The 22,246-nt window shown below is 37.0% G+C and overlaps 1 protein-coding gene across 4 annotated transcripts in view; it reads right to left on the bottom strand.

Moving 5' to 3' along the window:
• Positions 1 to 6,481: 6,481 nt before the first annotated feature.
• The window catches only part of ptpn20 (protein tyrosine phosphatase non-receptor type 20), a 40,095-nt gene continuing 24,330 nt past the window's right edge, over positions 6,482 to 22,246 (bottom strand). For 2 of the 4 annotated variants that reach the window (XM_051918020.1, XM_051918019.1), the window contains 15 exons: positions 21,102 to 21,312; positions 20,963 to 21,000; positions 20,086 to 20,172; positions 19,495 to 19,559; positions 17,982 to 18,143; positions 17,715 to 17,889; positions 16,509 to 16,594; positions 16,146 to 16,219; positions 15,474 to 15,622; positions 15,124 to 15,269; positions 14,822 to 14,912; positions 10,125 to 10,459; positions 9,519 to 9,734; positions 8,149 to 8,211; positions 6,482 to 7,881 (listed from right to left, as the gene is read on the bottom strand). In XM_051918020.1, coding sequence (XP_051773980.1) covers positions 7,765 to 7,881; positions 8,149 to 8,211; positions 9,519 to 9,734; positions 10,125 to 10,459; positions 14,822 to 14,912; positions 15,124 to 15,269; positions 15,474 to 15,622; positions 16,146 to 16,219; positions 16,509 to 16,594; positions 17,715 to 17,889; positions 17,982 to 18,143; positions 19,495 to 19,559; positions 20,086 to 20,172; positions 20,963 to 21,000; positions 21,102 to 21,312 — 2,015 coding nt within the window. In that variant the 3' untranslated portion in view covers positions 6,482 to 7,764. The other 2 variants (XM_051918022.1, XM_051918021.1) reach the window with 2 other exon arrangements.

Genomic DNA, 22,246 nt, shown 5'->3' with positions numbered 1-22,246 from the left:
CAGTGAGCACTTATCAGAAACATTTTGGTTATTCCATTGACTTTACATGTCCTTGGAGAGGCATTGAACCCTTTAATATGATGTAGATAAGGGTTGGCTTGCAGATGTACAATTCGTTCTACCTCCCAAGTCATCACGCTGGTAATGACTATTCTTCCATATTAGACTCTTGGCACAGCGCAATATAAGGGACTGATTTACCCATCTGAGTTCTAAAAAGTCTTTTCAGTCTTTATAAGGGTAAGTTTGTACATTTAGGAGCAGTACTTCAGTTACAAGTATACTACTAGTATACTTACTACATAAAGTATACTTAAAAATATACTTGAACTTTACTTATTACTAAAATGAACTTAAAGGGATAGTTCACCCAAAAATGAAAATTCTGTCATCATTTACTCACCCTCTGGTTGTTCCAAACCTGTATACATTTCTTTGTTCTGTTGAACACAAAGGAAGATATTTTGAAGAATGTGGGAAACTGAACAGTTCTGGAGCACCATTGACTTCCATAGTATTTTTTTTTTCCTACTATGGAAGTCAATGGTGCCCCAAAGTGGCCTGGTTACAAACTGGTTACAAAATATCTTCCTTTGTGTTCAGCAGAACAAAGAAATTTATACAGGTTTGGAACAACTTTAGGGCGAGTAAATGATGACAGAATTTTCATTTTTGGGTGAACTATCCCTTTAAAGTATACTTAATTTTTGTAAGGGAAAGCCCACCAGTAAGTCTTTTTCAGGCCTGTAATGAATGCTTGTTCTGTCTGTGACACTACGCAGACACCAAAAAGACGACCGGGGAGTGTATCTATACAAAGGACGATGTAAAAAAAAACAAACACACGAGCACCAGCTGCACTTTATCGGCCCAGTTGGGCATAACTTTCGACTTGTTATTGCAAACTGAAATCAAAAACTGAATCACAGACCTTTAGATTCCCTGATAGTTCACTTCACTTTTCACGGGACAGGAGCTGATTATTACTGCACGTATAGTTCAATCAGATTTACTTCCCAACTATAACTCGTAGGACACTTTTTGGCACTTAAATACTTTTAAATGTGCTGTACCGTGTGCAATTCCCCCGCTTTTCATTGTGATAAAATATTTTTTAAGCTAAAATCTATATTTCATCTTGTAGCACTCAAGAAGCCTGGTCATATTTTACAGCCCACATTGGAAGAGAGCCCTTCCTGTTGTTAATCAGATACACGACTACTGTGGGGGATACAGCACAGGTGGAACACTATTACTTACCCACCAGCATGCTAGTCAACACCTGCCCTGTTCTTCTAACCATCCGTAGTCTTCTGCTTTTCCCATCATTTCCTTTTTGTGACTATAAGAAGTCCACAAGTGAAGCTCCAGCTGTATGTGTACAAGACATCTTCAGCATACAAGTCTCTGGTTGCTCTCAAAGATCCAGTGGCTCCCTTTATGAACTGATCCTTTGCTCTCCATAATTCACTGCAGTTTCACTCGCTGCTTTTATAAGTGAGACATCTAATTACAAACAGAACTGACTATATTAGTGCATGAACTAAAAATGATTTATATAAATTTAGCCTACTCCTTAAGCAGAGAATACAATTACACTTAGTGCTAACATACCAAAGTACCGTGTCATACTGTAGGTCACCATATTTACTCATCAGTAAGTTTGCACAAAAATTAATTTTAATTTAAAAAAATTAATTTTAATTTTAGGACCAAATTTTGAACCGATCAAAACCACACATAGGCCTACACAAAAACTACATTCTCACACGCTGCGTTAGAAACTCGTAGGTCAACTTAAGCTATTTTTCTATTATTAGAAATGAAAACAGTAGGCTAAGTAACTCAAAATAAGGCTATTATTTTTGAAGAGAATTTTTGAAGCGAAAATGAGGCCGCTGCCATCTTAGCAGCGCGTCACCGCACGTCACTCCCGGACCTGGATAACTGAAAATGAGCAAAGAGGCGGGATGTGGTTGTATAAAATAATCCAGAAAAAAAGCACAAACACGGCAGAGATGCCAAGTTCAGCGGCTGGAATTAGCTGAGGTAAAGTGACGGCTCACAAACAGCAGCGGCAATTCACCTGTCACTCAAGTGACCACGCCCTTAATTATGAACTTTAAGGCTTAATATAATTTAAACGGATGAGTTATAAGAAAATTCACCCGCCTCAGAGTTGTCATGAAGAGCAAAATTAGCAGTATATACCAAAACTACAATTTGTACCAGCTGTACACATGTTTTTTTCTGCTGTAAAGTTGGGCATTTTAACATGGGACTCAATGAGATTCTGCTCTCTTTTGGAGCCTGTCCTTAGCGGCCAGTCGATGAACTGCAGTTTAAGTCACTTAATGTTCCGTACGTCTGGTGTGGGAATTTTGCGCAATAACTTTTTCTGCAAACATAAAATCGTAGTAAATTATTAATTTATCAGGCACAATGAGTGTTTTTGAAGTCTGAACTTAAGTGTTGATACTTAATACTGCAAAACAGACTCTTTCTCTGAGCTGTCTTGGTGCTTTCATTTATAGTTCAACTGAAGAATCTATTTGCATTAGCAACAATACCAATGTAATTCTGTGGAACCGTATGAGGATGTTGACTTGTTAGTGCTGTATTACATTGTAAGCTATTTTTACATTTGTTACCAAAAAAAAATATGTCTGCACTGCACTGTGAACTCAAGAGTTGGTGGATTTACAAGGTGGCTGTGAGATCATTTCCACACTCTTATAAATCACTGGCTCTCTCCAAATACACGGTTCCAAATGACTTTACCACGACAATACACCCACTCCAGCGCTGTCTTCTTGAACTTTTCAGCTCAGTGACAATAGCAGAGGCTCTGGAAGTGTTATAAAACTGAAAGATGAGCTTGGTTAGGTCTTATATTAATTCCTAAAGTATGTTCAAATTTCCGCACATGTGGTTTCAGTTGCATGATCAATGACTGGAATATGTCTGATACCAACCACATCCTCCGCCAGTTTCCTTCTGCAAGTACACTAAATCAGGCCTTGCTAAAATAAATTGCTTTATGTCAGCGCGTTGCTGTTGTCGATAAATGTATTTTCATTGAATAGCTATCTTATAGTCACACTCTGTAGATAAAAAAAGAATTATAATTCAATAAAGATGATGGTAGGATTGCCAACAACTACAAAACATTACAGTTAATGCCAGGGATTCCATTCCACCAACACATTATGTTTACTATGAGGCAACAGTGGCATTGTTGGTCTTTACTAATTGAAAACATTTGGAGAACACGTTGAAGAAAACAGAAGCAATAATGGAATCCAGATGGGTCCTTATTATTGCAAAACATGCCTAAAATCACACCAGCTAGGGAAAGAGTGTTTCATTTCCAACACATAAAGGTAGCTTCTCAACAAAGAGTGATTGTTAAATGAATAATAATAGGGAACATCCCTCCTGAGGTGAAATTATCATTCAATTGTGGTTTAGCACTTTACAAAAAGTTGAAGAAGCAACAGCTGCTATAATTCACAATATCAACAAGGCCTGGAACAGAAGAACTTGCCAATCGTGTTTTCACACAAATGTTTGGCTTTGAAGGCTTTCCTCCTCTTCCACAAGGTCAAAAGGCTTTCCATGCTGTCACACGAGCCCATGTGAGAGGCGGTGTTTACTCTGCAGTAAAAGCAGAGTGGGAATACTCTGCCCTGTGTGCCATGGCGTTGGCTGTAAAGTTTCTGTTTTTGTTTCTCCTGAAATTTATCATCCACAATGTGGCTGCAATGACAACTGGAAACCTTAGGATGTGTACAGATCAAGTGCAGGAAGAAAGGCTTCTGCTGTGCTGAAATAATACATAGGATTCAGTGTACTACTAGGATCAGTGTTGTAGATCTTTGTCATTGAATTGGCTGTGATGAATATTAGGGATAGAAAAATGTAACAGTTCTGATTCCTCTTAACGTTTCTGGTTTCTTAACAGTTCCATAAAGGATTCACAAGAAATGTATATGTGGGAAAAATGCCATTTCACTGCCAAATTATGAGATCATTTTAATAATAATTAAATTTAAAACTTTTTTTAATGATTTTTCATGAATGATTTTTCATAAATGTAAATGAGGCACCATAAATGTTCTACAATAGATTACACAACAATACTAAAAAAAAAAAAAAAAATTGTAACATTTAATACATTTATTTTTATAAAATACTACAGCCAAAATGTCTCGGTTACGTATGTAACCCTCGTTCCCTGAAGGGGAAATGAAAATTCTGTCATTAATTACTCACCCTCATGTCGTTCCAAACTCGTAAGACTTTCGTTCATCTTCAGAACACAAATAAAGATATTTTTGATGAAATTCGAGAGATTTCTGTCCCTCCGTTGACTGCCTTTGCAACTACCACTTTGATGCTTCAAAAAGATCATAAAGAGTTCGGAAAACTAATCCATATTAATCAAGCTGTTTAGTCCAAATTTTCTGAAGAGGCTGGATCGCTTTTTATGATGAAAAGTTTTAATTTAGGCTTTTACTCACATGTAAACATTGATCAGCGAACATAAGGAGAAGCTCAACCAAACATGAATAACACACAACAAATCTCAGAATCTTAAAGTGCTGCGTAACACATGAGAATGAATCTCATTTTTTACGCAGCACGTTTGTGCTTCCGGAAGAGGTTTGTTGTCAATGGAGGGGCAGACATCTCTCAGATTTCATCCAAAAGATCTTCATTTGTGTTCCAAACATAAACGAAAGTCTTACAGGTTTAGAATGACATGAGGGTGAATAATTAATGACAGAATTGTCATTTTGGGGTGAACTAACAAGTCTACAGTTAGTTGTAATCTGTAGCCTATGTGTTGGATTCACTAAAAGAACCAGTTCATAAGAGTCATTCATTCGAGAATCGAACTACACTGGGCTGCATTTATCAAAAGCATCGTACCATTGGTGCCAATGGTTTCAACGATCTACTAACAATGCTTTTGTGAAATGCAGACCTCACCAGTTGATAGGAGTCATTTGTTCTGTAAATGGACTGCACTTAATGCGCCAAACACAACATTTTTACATTTTTGTGGCTAATTCATATGAATTAATGGTTTAGGGGTGGTTTAACTTCATGCTTACTTTCTGTCTTAAATTTGTACTTTTCCTTACAAATCACATTGTACGAGTTTATATGAATGTGCACCTCGTAAAAGAGTTAAAGGGTTAGTTCACCCAAAAATGAAAATTCTGTCATTTATTACTCACCCTTATGTCGTTCCACAACCGTAAGACCTTCGTTCATCTTCAGAACACAAATTAAGATATTTTTGATACAATCCGATGGCTCAGTGAGGCTTGCATCACCAGCAATAACACTCCCTTTTTCAATGCCCAGAAAGCTACAAAAACATATTTAAAACAGTTCATGTGACTACAGTGGTTCAACCTTAATATTATAAAGCAACGAGAATACTTTTTGTGCGCCAAAAATAACAAAAATAGCGACTTTATTCAACAATATCTAGTGATGGGCAATTTCAAAACACTGCTTCATGAAGCTTCAAAGCTTAACGAATCATTTGTTTCGAATCAGTGGTTCGGAGCGCGTATCAAACCAAGTACAGAGGGGCGTTTTAGAGAGCGTTACCTGATTTGCCCACGTTAGAGTGTGGGTAGGGTTTAGGGGTGGGGTAGGGTGAAGAGGATCATTTTCATTGCATGATTTATAAACACCCACCAGTTTGAAAACACCCACAAATTCAGAAACGCCCACTTTTGTTCCGCAGAGACTATCAAACTGCCAGAGTCACGTGAACTATTAAAGTTTCGAAAAACGTATGACGTAATGAAGCCTCGTTTACTGAAATCATGGGATTTTGGTGCTCTGAACCACTGATTCGAAACAAATGATTCATAAAACTTTGAAGCTTCATGAAGCAGTGTTTTGAAATCGCCCATCACTAGATATTGTTGAATAAAGTCGCTATTTTGTTATTTTTGGCGCACAAAAAAGTATTCTCGTCGCTTTATAATATTAAGGTTAAACCACTGTAGTCACATTAACTGTTTTAAATATGTTTTTAGTAGCTTTATGGGCATTGAAAAAGGGAGTGTTGATGCAGGCCTCACTGAGCCATCGGATTTTATCAAAAATATCTTAATTTGTGTTCCTAAGATGAACGAAAGTCTTACGGGTGTGGAACAACATGAGGGTGAGTAATTAATGACAGAATATTTATTATTGGGTGAACTAACCCTTTAAGATTTCTAATGAGATTGAGTCTGTTTCGTTCTGTGGATTAAATAGCTGTGTTGCGATACCACCAAAAGTAAGTGGTACGTTTAAGAGTATTTTAATGCTTTATTTTGTCTGTGGGACAATGCATCTGCAAACTATTTTATTTTATTTTATTTTTTTTAACTTTTTTAAAAATTGTTCTCAGTTCCTGACTTGAATGTGATGTTTTGAATATTATAAATATAATTTGAAACACATGAAATACAATGGTATACTGTTTTTATTTGTAAAAATGGGTACAGTAAGAGTAATAGGCCTACATTTCTGATACATATCATAACTATATAGCTTATAATTGAGCTTTCCATCAAAGTACAAGGTTTATAGTGTAATACAGCAATATAGCAGTTTATTCATGTTTTCACAAAGCTCGTGGAAAATTAATGCAAATAAATATACAACTATAAATCAAATGGGACTATTTACCCCTTTTAAAAGCTCTGATGTGCTCATACTCTATAATAAACTCAGTTTAAGACATTAGTGTGCTGCAAAATTATTGTGCTGTTGCTTTGCATCAAGCTAAACAGTGAGAAACAGTTCTACAGTATCACAGAATATTGGTCCATTGCCATTTCCAACCCATTCACACATTTGTTGCTTAATATTGTGAGTCTGATGTCTTAAGATGGTTTACTGCAAGCGTTCTTTCTCCATTACAAGTGTAAGCAGATACTTGCTCTGCTGTCCAAAGTCAAATAATGGTTTCCAAGCGATTATGCCTGCTGGCAGACCCTCAGAAGCTATACATACAGATAAGAAGGCTGTGGTTTGTAATCTCTTAGCATCAGTCCTATTTCTTTGGGTTAATTTCTCCTGCTCTGACCTAATGTCAACTAAGAGGTAAAACAGCTTGTTTTATTTAAGAAGAGTGCAGATAAAGAAAGATGAGCGGTAGACTGCCCACATGTAGAGAAATTAAAAGGCACTTTGCTAAAAGTATCTGTCTAGCAGCTGGTTCTTCTGAGAGTGTAAAAATCTTTTCGAATGAAGATGACCTCTCTCGCAGCTACTAAAATCAGACACTCCAACACTGTCAAATCAAAACAATGCAATTCTGTAAGAAAAAAAAAAATCAGAAAATTTGACATAGTTTGGATAAGTATTCAAAACATACATTTTGTGTAATGGTTTGATGCTGATTGGTACATTCTTCAAAATGTGAGAAATCAGTTTGAATTAACTAATGTGCATAATTTTTATCTTAAAGAAACTAAAACATGTTCAAGGCAAAATGACTAAAAGTCCAGAAAGGCTATGAAATCAGTGTTTTTAAGCCAAAATGGTACAAAAATATATATCAGATCACACAAGGACATTGCACAGTTAATGAAAATATCTACCGTATTTCCTATGATATATTCCATTTTCGATAAATAGAACTAGTGGTCGTACTATATCAGACACACACGATCAACACATCACCATGTCTGCCACTCAAAAACACACATATTGTTGCTTTTCTGAGGAAACACTTGTAAGATTTTAAGGACTGTAAGGATGCATTAATGAAGAGGTTTCGGTTTGCCAGTGGTGACCGTGAAGAAGTGAGATGCTTTGTAACACCTCCAGCCAGACTTTGTAACAAAAGAGGTATTGTTCCTGAAATCAGAGAGAAGAATGGCAAAACATCTCCAGATAGTTTATTCAACTATACTGTACATTCAGAAGAAGGGTAATGCAAAAAAATAAACAGAAGACAAGTATTGCATTCTTCTTAATTAGCAGCTGATTAAATAAATGAAAGCTATCTAAGACCAGCTCATGATTGACAGGTTTTTTTGTTCATGGGCTGAGAGATCATGTGCCCTAGTGCATTATACATTCACCTGAAGGAAGCATTCTAACCGAATGTCCTGATTTACTCACCTTGGTCTGAATCATGCCGTGCCGCTGGAGTCTCATTTCCTTTACTATGTCACTCACATTAATCTACAGTAGCAAAACAGAAGTACATACATTTATCTGCTCATAATTATTGTTACATTTATAGTACTCACAATTGTGAGTTTATATCATAATTCTGAGGGGGAAAAAAGCAAAATATGACATTCTGAAAGACATGAAATGATATAAAAAGTTTTTATCTCACAATTCTGACATTTTTCCTCACAATTCAGTTTATATTTCATTATTTCTGAATTTTTTTTTTCCCCCTGAATTGCGAGTTATAAAGTTGGAATCGTGTGAAACAAATTCAGAATTGCGAGATATAAACTTGCGATTGCGAGAAATGACCCGCACTTAATAAGAATCACAAGCTGAAGTGTTGTAAAATATATAAAGAGTCTTTTTTTTTTTTATAGGCTTTATAGGCAGACAGATTGAGAGTGACTCTTGAAGGACCAGCACCTTGAAGAATTTATCTTTTAGAATCTGGCAGTAAGTTTTGGAAGATTATTTTTAATCCATATCTGCAAGACAGGACTTTTCAGGAGAGGAGATGGACTAAAAATGAACTCCCACACCTTACTGCCAGATTCTGGAAGATAAATTCTTCTGACAGTGGTACAAGAGGAAATGGTGCTGGTCCTTCAAGAGTCACTCTCAATCTGTCTGTCTATAAAGCCTATAAAAAACAGTCTTCATGCATTTTACAACACTTCAGCTTGTGATTCTTACTAAGTGGGGGTCATTTTTAGGATTCTTTACCTAACCTTTACCTAAGTCTCTGAGTTCCTGACACCTTGTACTTCTGGAGACTCCAGGTAGGTTTCAGTTCTGGAAAATGGTGGCGCTGGAGACTAAAGGGTTCCTGATGGTTTCACAATTAATTCTTCACCTTAATTCTTAATTCCTTTGCAGTTAATATGTGTCTTTTCTTCTCCACCTGTTTTTGTCTGACCCTGCTGACCCAATTAGTGTTTTGCTGTCCAATGGTCATGCTTTAATTTTGTAATTTCTAGTATTTCCACTTCCAGCCTTCATGAACAATTATATATCACTTATAAATGATTAAATACAAATTTAATAGTAGTTATTAAGATTGATGTGGTTTGGAATTGGTCAAATGTGCCTGGAAAAAAAATATGATGAACTTGCCTAATTCTGCACACGGTGTAAAGTCCTAATTCTGAGATATAAACTCGCAATTGCAAGGAAAAAAGTCATTCCATGGTGGAAACAAGCTTCCATAGAATTCTGTCATTATTTACATTTAAATTAATGATAATTTTCATATTTAGATGATCTGTTGTTTTAAGCTTGGTGCTAATGCTATACTTGTGCAAAATACTTACACTTAGGTCTTTCTCAATGAGACTGAGGATGACATCAGTGCAGATGAGGACTCCAGCTCGGCCAATGCCTGCACTGCAGTGGACTGTGATCGGCCCTTTAGAGTGTACAGCCCTCATGTAGCGAATGAAGCACACCAGCTGCTCGGAGGAGTGAGGTGTGCCGTGGTCTGGCCATGTGGTGAACTTCAGATGCTTCACAAAGTGAACGTCTCCACTCTGGAAGGGTACACAGTTCAATAATGAGTTGCATGGTAGACTATACAATTTTGAGATTTTGAGAGATAATGAATTTAAAGATAAATGGCAAAAAGATAAAGAAAAAAGATTTTCTTAATTAGTATTTTTGTCTTGTTTCCAATAAAAATAGTATATATTATATTATTATAATCTATATTATACTATAATCTTTTTTTGCAGAGTATAGAATTTTATTATTCTTAATACCTCATACAATTTTTGATCTCACATAAATTGATCTTGTTTTAAGGATGTTAAAAGCATAGCCTGTGATTTTTAAATGGTGTAATTTACACTGAAAAGGTTACAATAAGAAAAAGATTTTTTTTGGACAAGACACAATATTTCCATCAGGTACATGCTCCTAACCTCTTTTTCCACCATCTTGATGACCTTAATGTGGAAATAGCCAAGCATCTGGTAGTTATCCAGGAAGAGCTGGTAACGGCTGGTTTCTTTGGGAACATCAAGCTTTTCGGGCCAGTACTTGTGGCATTTTACCCGGCCACGTTCCACCTCCTGAGTCATCATGGCGATAACATCAGACTTGTTCTCCCATACCATCTGCCAGAAGTTATCCTGAGTGCCAGGCAAAGGGCCCTGAGCGGAGATGTAGAAGAGCTCCTCTGTGCCCACCTTCATACGAATGTAGCTGGCATTGATGTAGCCCTCATTCTCTCCGACAGGAACACGTGTCTTATCATCTGATTGTTCAAACAGAATAGAGAAACGGTGATTGTGGATTGCGATTAATTCATTTCAATATGTAGACTCACACTTTGAAAAACCATGCAATTACTTCTGCTGTAATGATAAATTTATGTGCCTCGGCCAAGATTTTAGTACATTTGAGCTTGAACAAACATGCATGTTATTTGGCAATAATATAAGATAAGAAAACAACAGTTAAACTCTCTATGACGGCTCAATTCCCAAAGGGCAACTAAACCATCGAATGCTTATGAAAACCAGAAGGTATACAATCTTTCTGTTTTCAGATTCAGTCAAAATCCATGCATGAGCAAACAAACAAAACTCTTGTGTATTTACTATCAAATGTATGTTTCCCAAACCACAAACAAATTTTTATTTGAAACGCAGGTTGGAGATTTATACGGGGGCCTCAGCATTCCTGTAATGAGGTGATTGCTGTTGTTGGCTCTGGTAGCCAACAGTGTTATTAATCTACAAACCAAGAATGCAGTGTTGTTGGTTTCCCCATAGAGGAGAAGGAACAAATTGTGCCGAGGTACAGCAAATAGCTCTAAATAAATGAAACAAGCTTTCAAGGTCATGCCGCTGGAAAGCCTAAAGGAGTGAACACAGGGGAGCAGGGTGAGAAGAATGTTCTAGATTATTCTCATGGTGGCTTGCTGGTTGATGCAGCACACTGAGACTTGAGACTTTACCTGCCATTTATAAAATAGCAACATTTATACTTTGAAATTCAATTAGTGAGATGAATACAGATTTTTTTGTGACTAGAATTCCAAAAAAAGGTCCAGTTTTGCTTGATTTTCTGTTTATTTCAGTTAAAATAATGACATTACTTTATCACTCATTACCTTAATTTAATACTTCATACAGATTAAATATCATTTTATATATTTTCTTAACTAAGAAAAGTTGACATATACACTAAACCATTCAAAAGTTTGGAGTCAGTAAGATTTTTTTTTTTTTTTTTAAGAAATTAGTACTTTTATTCAGTAAGGATGCATTAAATTAATAACAAATTTTTACTTTGTTACTGTACTTGGTACATTTTTTTTCAAGTATTTGTATTTTATCTGAGTATTTGTATTTTGGGAAACTTTTACCTTACTACATTACAAAGAACAATATCCCACTGCATTTCATAAAAACATGTTGTCTCTCGTTATTTTAAACTGAAGAAACAGTCAACCGCTCCAAAACGCGATAGCCTTGTCGTGAACGAGCTGGTTATTTTCAATTAACCTGTTAAATGTGTTCACAAACCACACTGAATGATTCGTTTGTGAATTTGACCAATCCGATTGCATCTGTTCTCGAGTCAGCAACTCACTGATTCAAGTGATCTGGTCAGAGCTAGTCTCCAGTTAAAGGATTAGTTCACTTTCAAATTAAAATTTCCTGATAATTTACTCACCCCCATGTCATCCAAGATGTTCATGTCTTTCTTTCTTCAGTCGAAAAGAAATTAAGGTTTTTGATGAAAACATTCCAGGATTATTCTCCTTATAGTGGACTTCAATGGCCTCCAAACGGTTGAAGGTCAAAATGACAGTTTCAGTGCAGCTTTAAAGGGCTTTAAACGATACCAGACGAGGAATAAGGGTCTTATCTAGAGAAACCACTCATTTTCTAAAAAAAAATTAAAATTTTATAAATGCTCATCTTGAACTAGCTCTCTTCTTCATCTCTTTTTGAATTCCAGCGGTGTAGACGCTGCTAAGTGTACTACTGCCCTCCTCAGGTCAAAGTTTGGACTAAATTGTCATATACAATATGCTAGTGCAAGTATATAACAATTAGTTCAAACTTTGACCTGAGGAGGGCAGTAATACACTTAGCAGCGTCTACACTGCCGGAATTCTAATAGAGAAGAAGAAGAAGAGAGCTAGTTCAAGATGAGCATTTATGATTAAAATGTATAAAATTGTAATTTTTTTTTTAGAAAATGAGTGATGGTTTCTCTAGATAAGACCCTTATTTCTCATCTGGGATCGCGTAGAACGCTTTGAAGCTGCACTGAAACTGTAATTTTGACCTTCAACCGTTTGGAGGCCATTGAAGTCCACTATATGGAGAATAATCCTGGAATGTTTTCATCAAAAACCTTAATTTCTTTTCGACTGAAGAGAGAAGGACATGGACATCTTGGATGACATGGGGGTGAGTAAATTATCAGGAAATTTTAATTTGAAAGTGAACTAATCCTTTAACAATTCACTGAATTTACAAGTCTGACTCAAAATGAGCCAAGAACGGGAGATCCTCTGAGTCTGTAAGACATGTTCCTGGATCAACATATTTTGTTGATCCTGGAACAACATTCCTATCTGAAAACTTAGTCCTATCCCTACCCCTAAACCTAACCTTACCCATAACTTATCCATAAAATCAGAGGGAAATGATAGGTGAGAGTAAAGTTAGACTTGGTTGTACATGTTGTACTTGGTGAAATCAAGTTCACCCACGAGGGATGGCGCGAAAAGTAAGTTACAGATGCCGAAAGTAAGTTACTAATTTTAGGATTTATTATTGTACATGAAAATCATATTTAGGTCACGACTGTCACTTGTTTGTGAACTAAATCTGCTGTAAAAGGGTTAGCTGTTTAAACCCATTGAATGTGGACATGTCCATATTTGTGTATTACCGTCTGAACGGGGTCATATTTAGGTAAAAACTAAACATAACGTTAAAACAACGCAAATTAATGCCGATGCATCTTCCCCGCTGCTGTAGCAGATTCAAATGATAGCTATAAAACAGTTATTTTAAATTGTAATAATACTTCACAATATTACTATTTCTACTGTTTTAAAAACATTTTTTTTTTTAAATCTTACCGACCCTAAACATTTGAACAGTAGTGTAAATATATACTAATATACCACAACATAATATAGTATTGATCTTAAACATCCTCTTTCCATATTTCACCTGCTATGAGTTCATCAGTCAGGCTCTTGTGACTTTGTAATTTTTAAGTAATTGTTCTCAAAGTTTCTGTTACAACAATATGTGAAATCAAAATAGTTTAGGTAGGTCCTATTTGTTAGTAGCTTTTTTTGTCCCGTTACTCAAGAAGAGATGAAGATGCTGAAGAGATTACTGTTGTAACTCTCTACAAGGGGGCTGCTTGCAGAAACATGTTCAACAGCTCAGAAAAAGAAATGGGCTGAAAAATGAAACTGAGAGGGAAGGAGATGAACAAGGGGGGGGCATATGTAAGGGGAAGCGTATGTCACTGGGAGTAGGTAAATTCGTGTGGAGCGGCCTCCACAATGGGTGGCATCAGGCTTCCTGGAGAAGGTTGCGGCCCTTGAACTGCCTCCAGCAAAAACAGTGGTTAAGTCCCAGGGGCCTCACACTTTTCAATCCTGGGCGCTTTATTCGGGGAACAGAAGCCCAGTGAGCTGCCGTGATAATAAACAAACACTCCAGGCCAGGCTAGGGCCAGTCTGCCCCCTGCCAGCACATGAAGCGCCATATTGTGCCTATTCTGTACAGAGACCCCCTCTATTCAATACAACTACAACCCATTCTCTGCATACTCATTCTGACACTGCACATGAATGGATGTTTCCCATTAACTGTGAAAGCAGATCTATGAGTCACACATCTCCTGTTTGACTTTACGTTTGCAGCGTTCTGTTATGTTTTAAACTGAGGACAAACAACGTCTCATGCAGCCTCTGACCTCCTTACACTTCACACCAGCAAAAACTGAATCTGTACAAACAGGATAAGTGTGGCCGCAGTGTGAAAACGGCACCAAATGGGTGAGGAGGTCCGGAAAGCCGCAAAGAGGTGGCGGATAGAGTGTGAAATACCGAGTCAAATGGACGTCTACACCGGCAATGTAATCTAATATTGCACTGGTAGGACACCCGGGAGTAAATAACCAGGGATTGGTTACATTTCACTTAATTGCCGTGTCACTGTTTACAGGTAAATGTATACAAGGGCCATTCCTCTCCCCACATTCGCTGTTGTCTACATTTAAAAGAGTAAAAATATTGCAAAACAGCATACTCTGAGTTCACAATGGACAACATGGTTATTTACAAAAAAAATAAAACTTTATTTACAGTGATTTCTACCATCAAAAATGACTAAGCCTGTACTAAGACTGTAAAAATCTGCATTTTTTTTTATTGTAAGGAATTACTGTTAGTACACAGTTTCCTGGTAATTTGGTGCAGTGTGTGGTCCATGTGGTTTCAGAATGGTGTGAAAATGTACACCCAAAAATTTCTTTTATGAGAATTGAGGCTCACAAACTGTAAAACGGCAATAAAAGTCCTAGCTAAGGATGGTTTGTGGAGAATTATGGGAGAAGCAGAGGAACTTACAGGGCAGGATATCCCTGTATCTGTTCTTCTCCCGGTTTTCAGGTGCTTTTCCAACCAGGCAGTTGTCTGACGGTTTCAAATGCTCTAAAGCCTAGTAAAAAAGAGCCATACATGTTCACTCATGTACACACTTGAATTAATCATTCTTTAAATTAAATTCCAATGTGTATTGTAGACATTATATTAGTATCAAAGAGAGAATAAAACAAATGTAGTTGGACGTTTCTTCTTGTATCAATCAACGATATTTAGTGCTGTGAAGATATAGTTTTTTGGTATTGATGTAAACAACAGGAACTTACCATAAACTCTTTGATCAGATCTTGCTTTTCTAACTGTTCAAGGGCTTGGATGAGGGCTCTGACCCTGGAGCCTGAGTACTGTCCATTCTTAGAAGGGGATATGACCGCAAGACTGGCTAACTCCTCTTCTGACACGACTGGTCGACCTGAATGTAAGAAAGTTGTTTTTAGATGCCTGAATCTACACAAGCCAAACAGATCTCTAGAGTATTTCCCTACTAAATATAGTCTGAAATTGTAGTTTAATAAAATGATGTATAAAAACAAATATTATATCAAATCATACCATAATAATTCATATTTATTGAGTAGAATTACTAAGATGGTGAATAAATATGAAGATAATGTACCTGTATGAGGAATAGCCTCTGGAGGAGATAGCTGAGAAGCATTGTCGTCATCATCACCATCCTCTTCCTCATCACTGCTCCAGTCGTCTGACTCGCTGTGCTCTGTTTTCATGGCAGATTTTTCTAGATGCTGCCTCTGGGGGTCTGTCCTGAAGGGGGTACGGGGCAGGAATGAGCAGAGACCTTGACCACATTGCTACGTTCCGGGGCCTGTTATCATGCAAGGCTGATTTTCCTGCGATTTTTCCACCTAAAATGTAAAAAAGCTGCTAATTGCAAGTGCTACGTACTATAACAAATGTGGCTTGTAGGCCAGTCTAACTAGAAGCCAAAGCTGTGATTATTGGGCCTGTATTTTATTAATGTCTCTTTAGTGCCTCCCTGTGGCGATTCCATTTGAGTGCTATGTTAAAAAACAAACAAACAGAAACAAAACAAAAACTGCAATGAAATTCAGTCCTTATGATCTGGTTTATGTTCAGTCATAACACTTTGCAAATTTACAGATAAATAGACTAACTGTTTTTTACGGATGTTTTTAGGAAGTTTCAGTTAATTCAAACTTTCAGGTCTCATACTGTATCATACTCAACACTCTTAGTACCACATGTGATATAGCAGCTGCATCAACAAAAATGTGAGAAAAAAATACAGGAATTCAGTGACACTCACCTTTCTTGTAGTATGTCTGTAACTCCCAGAGACGGACAACACCTCTGACAGGTAGGTGTACAGTTTCGACTTTCCTACAGGCAAGAGATAGACAGAAAAAGGAGAAAGAGAAAGAAAGAGGAGACAGGTGATGAGTTAACTGAGTTCGGGCCACCCTTACTGTCATCTGAGTTTCAGTGGTTTCCTCTGAGAGAAATTGGAGGCGATGCTAATTAATTTTATGGCTTATTAGATTAGCTTTTTGTCTTCTAATCTGTTCTGGGAAGGGCTTTCAATTCACTGGAGAAAGTCGTCATCTCAGTATATACTTCTTTATCTACTTGACAGTAAAAAAAACAACAACAACAAAAAAAGTTTTTATACCTGCTCACATTCCCCTTTAAGTCCAGGACATTCTGAGTTCTGGAAAGACACATGATCTGCATGTGTTTCTGTTTGTGCTGTAATATCTGCAAATGAAGCATTACAGCAGGAGGAGACCATTAAAACATTAGAAACAATATCTCGGTTTCTAACAAGTCTCAGTACTAGTGGTTAAACAACAATTTATCTTTTCAACAGGCTGTGTTGATGCAGATATCTGGAAAGAGTGGCCAATATAATGCCTATATATATTAGCTGTCGAAATTGTGATTTAAAATTTGATTTTTACAAAAATTGAACAGAATACATAACATGATAGACTGATTATTTAATTGAACTACGGGTAATCAAATTGATCAAATATTAATATTTAATTTATTTTAAATTAATGTACCACATTTTTAAAATAATCATAATCACAGTAAATTAATGTGTTAAATTGACATCCAATGATATACATAATTTAATGATGACAAATAAGATGTTCACAGAAAGAAGTTTCTTATGCTCACCAAGGCTGCATTTATTTGGTCAAAAATACAGTAAAAACATTAATATTGTGAAATATTACATAATTGTTTTCGATTTTAATATATTTTAAAATGTAATTTATTCCTGTGATGCAAAACTGAATTTTCAGCATCATTACTCCAGTCTTCAGTGTCACATGATCCTTCAGACTTATATTCTAATATGCTGATTTGATGCTCAAAAAAAAAACAAAAAAACATTCTTATTATTGTCAATGTTGAAAACAGTTGTGCTGCCTAAATTATTGTAGGAACTATTCCTTTTTTTTTTAGGATTGTTTGATGAATTGAATGTTCAAAAGAACAGCATTTTTTTTTAAATAAAATAAATCTTTTTTAACATTATAAATGTCTTTACTGTCACTTTTGATCAATTTAATGCATCCTTGCTGAATAAAAGTTTTTTTTTTTTTTTTTAAATCGTACTGATATTTCACATGATTATATACTCAGTTTTTATTTAAAATTGTCAAAAAAGGACCTGATGACAAAATTCAAACTAAAAAAATTATTATCCATTGTATATTGGTCTATAATAATTAAATACAATAATAATAAGTTATAGTTTTATCAGTTGTACATAAACATATAAATGATGCTGCCAGTCTGACATAATAGATGACCAAGTACAGTGGAGGGAGACACAGAGCGGGGCTTGCGTATCAGGCTTGCTGACCTGCAGAATTTGATGTGTTGAATTCCTCAGAGGCCTCAACAGGGGAGCTGGAACCAGGGCAGGTTGACATGGGCAGGATGTCCCTACATACCGTCAGCTGAACCGTGCCTTCTGCCTTCCGCAAAATATCCACAACTTTATTGTGGCTCAGTCCTGATACAATGATACCATTCACCTGTAAAACAAACAGAGATGTTGTAAACCTTCCACACGGTATCAATGAAAAAAAAAAAAAAAAAAATCAATGAGCGAATGATTTGCTCATACCTCCAAAAGGATGTCACCCACTCTGAGACGACCATCCTGCTCGGCCACGCCCCCACAACAAATATCCTTCACTCTCAGTGTGCTCCCATTGACCCCGCCCACCAGAGCAAAGCCCAGCCCACCTCTCTCAGGCTTGGTGAACTCTACCTGGAGAATACAGCTCTACAGAAAAATAGAGGAACAGGGACATTTAGGCTGAACACTGTGGCCTTGTTAACACGGCATACAAATCCGATTTGGCTTTTTAAATTCAATCATTAGTACTAACTGTCCACATTGTCATTTTTCAAGTGATGAAATCTGAGCCATTTGATCAAATGGATCAATGTTCAGTATATCTACACTAACAATCAAAAGATTGGAGTCAAATTAAAAAGTTTTTTTTTTTTTTTTTTTTTACCTCCGGTTTCACAGACAAGGCTTAAACCTAGTCCCAGACTAAAATGCCAGTTTGAGCTGAAAGCGACTTGCACCGACACTGAGAGTAGATGCCTCTCGTGGTTCAAACAAATAAGGCTGGGCAAAAAATTCAAGCTCCTCCAACATTTCTCTTTAAAAATTCTTGTTTTAGACTTCTAATTCGTGACCGGTGTTTTGTTTTGCTCTATCCTCTGTGCTTCCGCGTTCGTCAATACGCCGGAATCGACTCGCGTACGGAAGCCAGTGATTCTAGTTTATAAAGTTATAAATATGGATATTTTTCTAACAAAAAAGCCTCACTTCACTTCAGAAGGCATTTATTAATGCCCTGGAGCCATATGGATTACTTTTATGATGGATGGATGTGCTTTTTTGGGCTTCGAAATCTCAGTTACTATTCACTCCCACTATAAAGCTTGGAAGAGCCAGAATATTTTTTTTAATATAACTCAGATTGTGTTTGACTGAAAGAAGACTGAAGTCATATACACCTAGGATGGCTTGAGGGTGAGTAAATTATGGGATAATTTTCATTTTTGGGTGAACTAACCCTTTAAATGTCCTTTTTTTAACTAATGTATAATCCTGGCTTAATCTAAGCCATCTGTAAAACCAGGTCTTAATGTTTCTGAAAAAAAGGCTGGATTTATTTGATCAAAAATTATAATATTGTAAAAAAAAAAAACTATTTTAATGTATTTTAAAATGTAATTTATTCCTATCATTACATTGTACGTTGTACTCACATAAGCAAAAGAGCCATTTAATGCGTTGAAGCATATACTGTGTTCAAAACATATTTACATTGTTGTGTAGAGTAAATGAGTGACTGTCACCATTTGCTATATGTAGAAAGACTGGGTGTATTTAGACAGGTCCAGTCTTGCCTAAACAAGCACCTACATGTACTCCCATTTTGGAAAGGTTTAAATGATTGCTGTTTTTGAATAGTGTAAAATTAATGAATTATAAATCTAGCTGATGATGATGATTACAAAAGGTATTTAGAGGTGAATGACATAGAGAGATTACAAAGCAAGAGTCATGTTACAGCCTATGTCATCAGCCTAAAACAAGGCCGAGGGACAATTACCTCCTGCTCCGATGTGACAGACAGCCTCTTCCTGAATTGCACGGCACTGTCAGCGACAGGTTTAACTGTACCAGAAAGGAGAGAGAGAAAAGAAATCATTTACACTGAATGGTACATCATTACTCATTTAACAAATGTCAAAATTAACCAGAGTTAATCAAGAAATAAAAACAAAATCAACCCAAGCATCACATCAAATCTTATTCTTCCTGCTAAATGAGAAAACCAAGTGCACAGCAATTTCAAACAATTCCCAAACTCACAAACGTCCCCCTCCTCTGCTGCCATTTCGGGGGGAGATGTGTTGATGACCTGCTCTGTGCTACTGTAGGTAAACTGTGCTAGCCTTTTCAAGCTTATTCGGACCTCCTGGCTAGCGGTCTCCTAGCAACCCGGATGCCCACTAGATCAGCTGGCCTTTATTCGTCAGACACAAGAAAGCGCACTTTGATCGGCCAGAGGAGGCCATGTCCCTCGCTAATAATTAATCCTGCACCCGCTGCCCTCTGAGCAAGACATGCCATGTCTGTCAGCACAGATCTAATGCCACAACTCCCAGACAACAGAGACACAGGAAACCAAAGGCTTTACCATCCGTAGCAGCTGCCTCCACGTCAGGTGACACAGGCTCTTCGAGGCGAGGGAAGACTTTTTTCTCCTTCTTCCATTCAAACAAACCTGAAGAGGAGAAACCGGATAAACTGATGTTTTTTGATTTAAATATGCTACTCCAGAAATCAGAGTTTGCTTCATATTACATTTGTGAGAAAAAAATTAAACAATTTTTACATTAGATTTTTTCAATGCCATAGCAACCACCAACAACCTAGCATCATGGCAACAAGTTTGCACCAATAACATTTTCTTGAGAAAACGTAGTTATTTGTTGTTGTTGCTTTTTTTTGTTTTGTTTTTTTGTATGTAACACATAGTATGAAAAGCTTTTAATCTAATACTTTTTGTATTTAATCTGGTGCACATATCAATATGGATAAATAGTGAAGGTTCAAAATTACTTATTGAAATTAAGCAAATGAAATATTATTCAGGGCTGACACAGTGTAAAGCACTCTAATAAGAGTTGACACTCTGCTCAAAATGTCGCGATGTCCAGTGAAGCGTGCAGTGAAGGCCCGGGCTGCTCTGGACCTCAACTGGAGCAGCTCTCCACCTCATTTCTGTCACTTCAGACTAGACTGAAACACGTCGATCACGACTGCCCTCTGCAGCCCAGCAGGAGCTTTCACACGCCCAGAGCAAAATAAAAAACATCCCACTGACAGCCAGAACAGTTACTTCGCCCATGGGAAGGTTAAAGTCTCTATGTAACTCCACATAATCATAAGACTCAATAATAGCAACAAACACACTCTGAAAGTGAAGAAATAAACATTAAACTTAATCACAACCTCATATTCTATATAGATTATGATTCAACCAATTATTTCTGTAATTCAAGCAAATGTACCATTCCATTTATCCATTGGTATCACTGGTTGGTCATCTCTGAAACAAAGAAAAAAACATTTAATTAAAAAAAAAAAAAAATTGAAAAACCTTTTACTTTATTTAATTAATGTTTCTACTTAATCATACTCCAATCTCACCTCATGGCTTTGAATCTGACTTTGCGTGGGGCGCTCTCACACACTTTCACCGCATCCTCCAGCGTCATTCCCAGGGTGCACTTCCCACATATGTAAACAATCTTGTCATTGGGTTGGATGCTGCCCTCTTCACTAGCAGGGGAGCTTGGCACCACCTCCTGGACATAAATTCCCTGCCACTTGCTGCCAATGCCTCCTGTTAGCTTGATACCTGCACAGACAAATGAAAAAGTATTTTGAATCGAATACGAAAAATCAGAAGGTTACAGTTTCTAAGGGTGTTTCACACACCCTACGGGTGTGTTCACACTTGACAGGTTTGGTTCGATTAAAACAAATTCTGGTGCGATTGCTCTATTAGTGCGGTTCAATTGATTAAGTGTGAACGCTGTGATCCGAACCCTATAAGGGCATGTTCACACTTGACAGGTTTGGTTCGATTAAAATGAAATCTGGTGCGATTGCTCTGTTAGTGCTGTTCATTTGATTAATTATGAATGCTGTGATGTAAACCCTAAGGGTGTGTTCACACTGGGCAGGTTTGGTTCGATTAAAATGAAATCTGGTGCGATTGCTCTGTTAGTGCTGTTTATTTGATTAAGTGTGAACGATGTGATCCGAACCCTAAGGGTGTGTTCACACTTGACAGGTTTGGTTCGATTAAAATGAAATCTGGTGCGATTGCTCTGTTAGTGCTGTTCATTTGAATAAGTGTGAACGCTGCCAACCAAACCCTGGTGCGCACCAAACAAGCAGACCGAGACCGCTAAAAAGATGGGTCTCGGTCCGCTTTCAAACAAACTCTGGTGCGGTTCGACTGAAATATGAACGCAACATGGACCAAAGATATGTAAACAAACCAAAGACAGGACATTATGTCACAAGATGCAACCCTAAAAAGGACAGAATGCTTAAGCATACCTGTTTTTTCTCGTCATAGTCGCAATGCGGCCCATCACAGTTCGATATAGGCATCAGAACTGCGTCTCCTCACAACAGATCTTTCTTTGTGTGTGTGATGGAGGTATTCCTGCTGCTGTTTTCACTCTTTTACACATTTTATAAGCTTTGTCAGCTCCTTCATATACCATAATATGTACGCACATACAGCGAGTGCATTTAGCCCAGCACAGAGCACTGTTTTA

The sequence above is a fragment of the Ctenopharyngodon idella genome, chromosome 13 (assembly GCF_019924925.1).
Source record: "Ctenopharyngodon idella isolate HZGC_01 chromosome 13, HZGC01, whole genome shotgun sequence".
NCBI classification, from domain to species: domain Eukaryota; kingdom Metazoa; phylum Chordata; class Actinopteri; order Cypriniformes; family Xenocyprididae; genus Ctenopharyngodon; species Ctenopharyngodon idella.
This window is presented reverse-complemented; position numbering and strand designations above follow the sequence as displayed.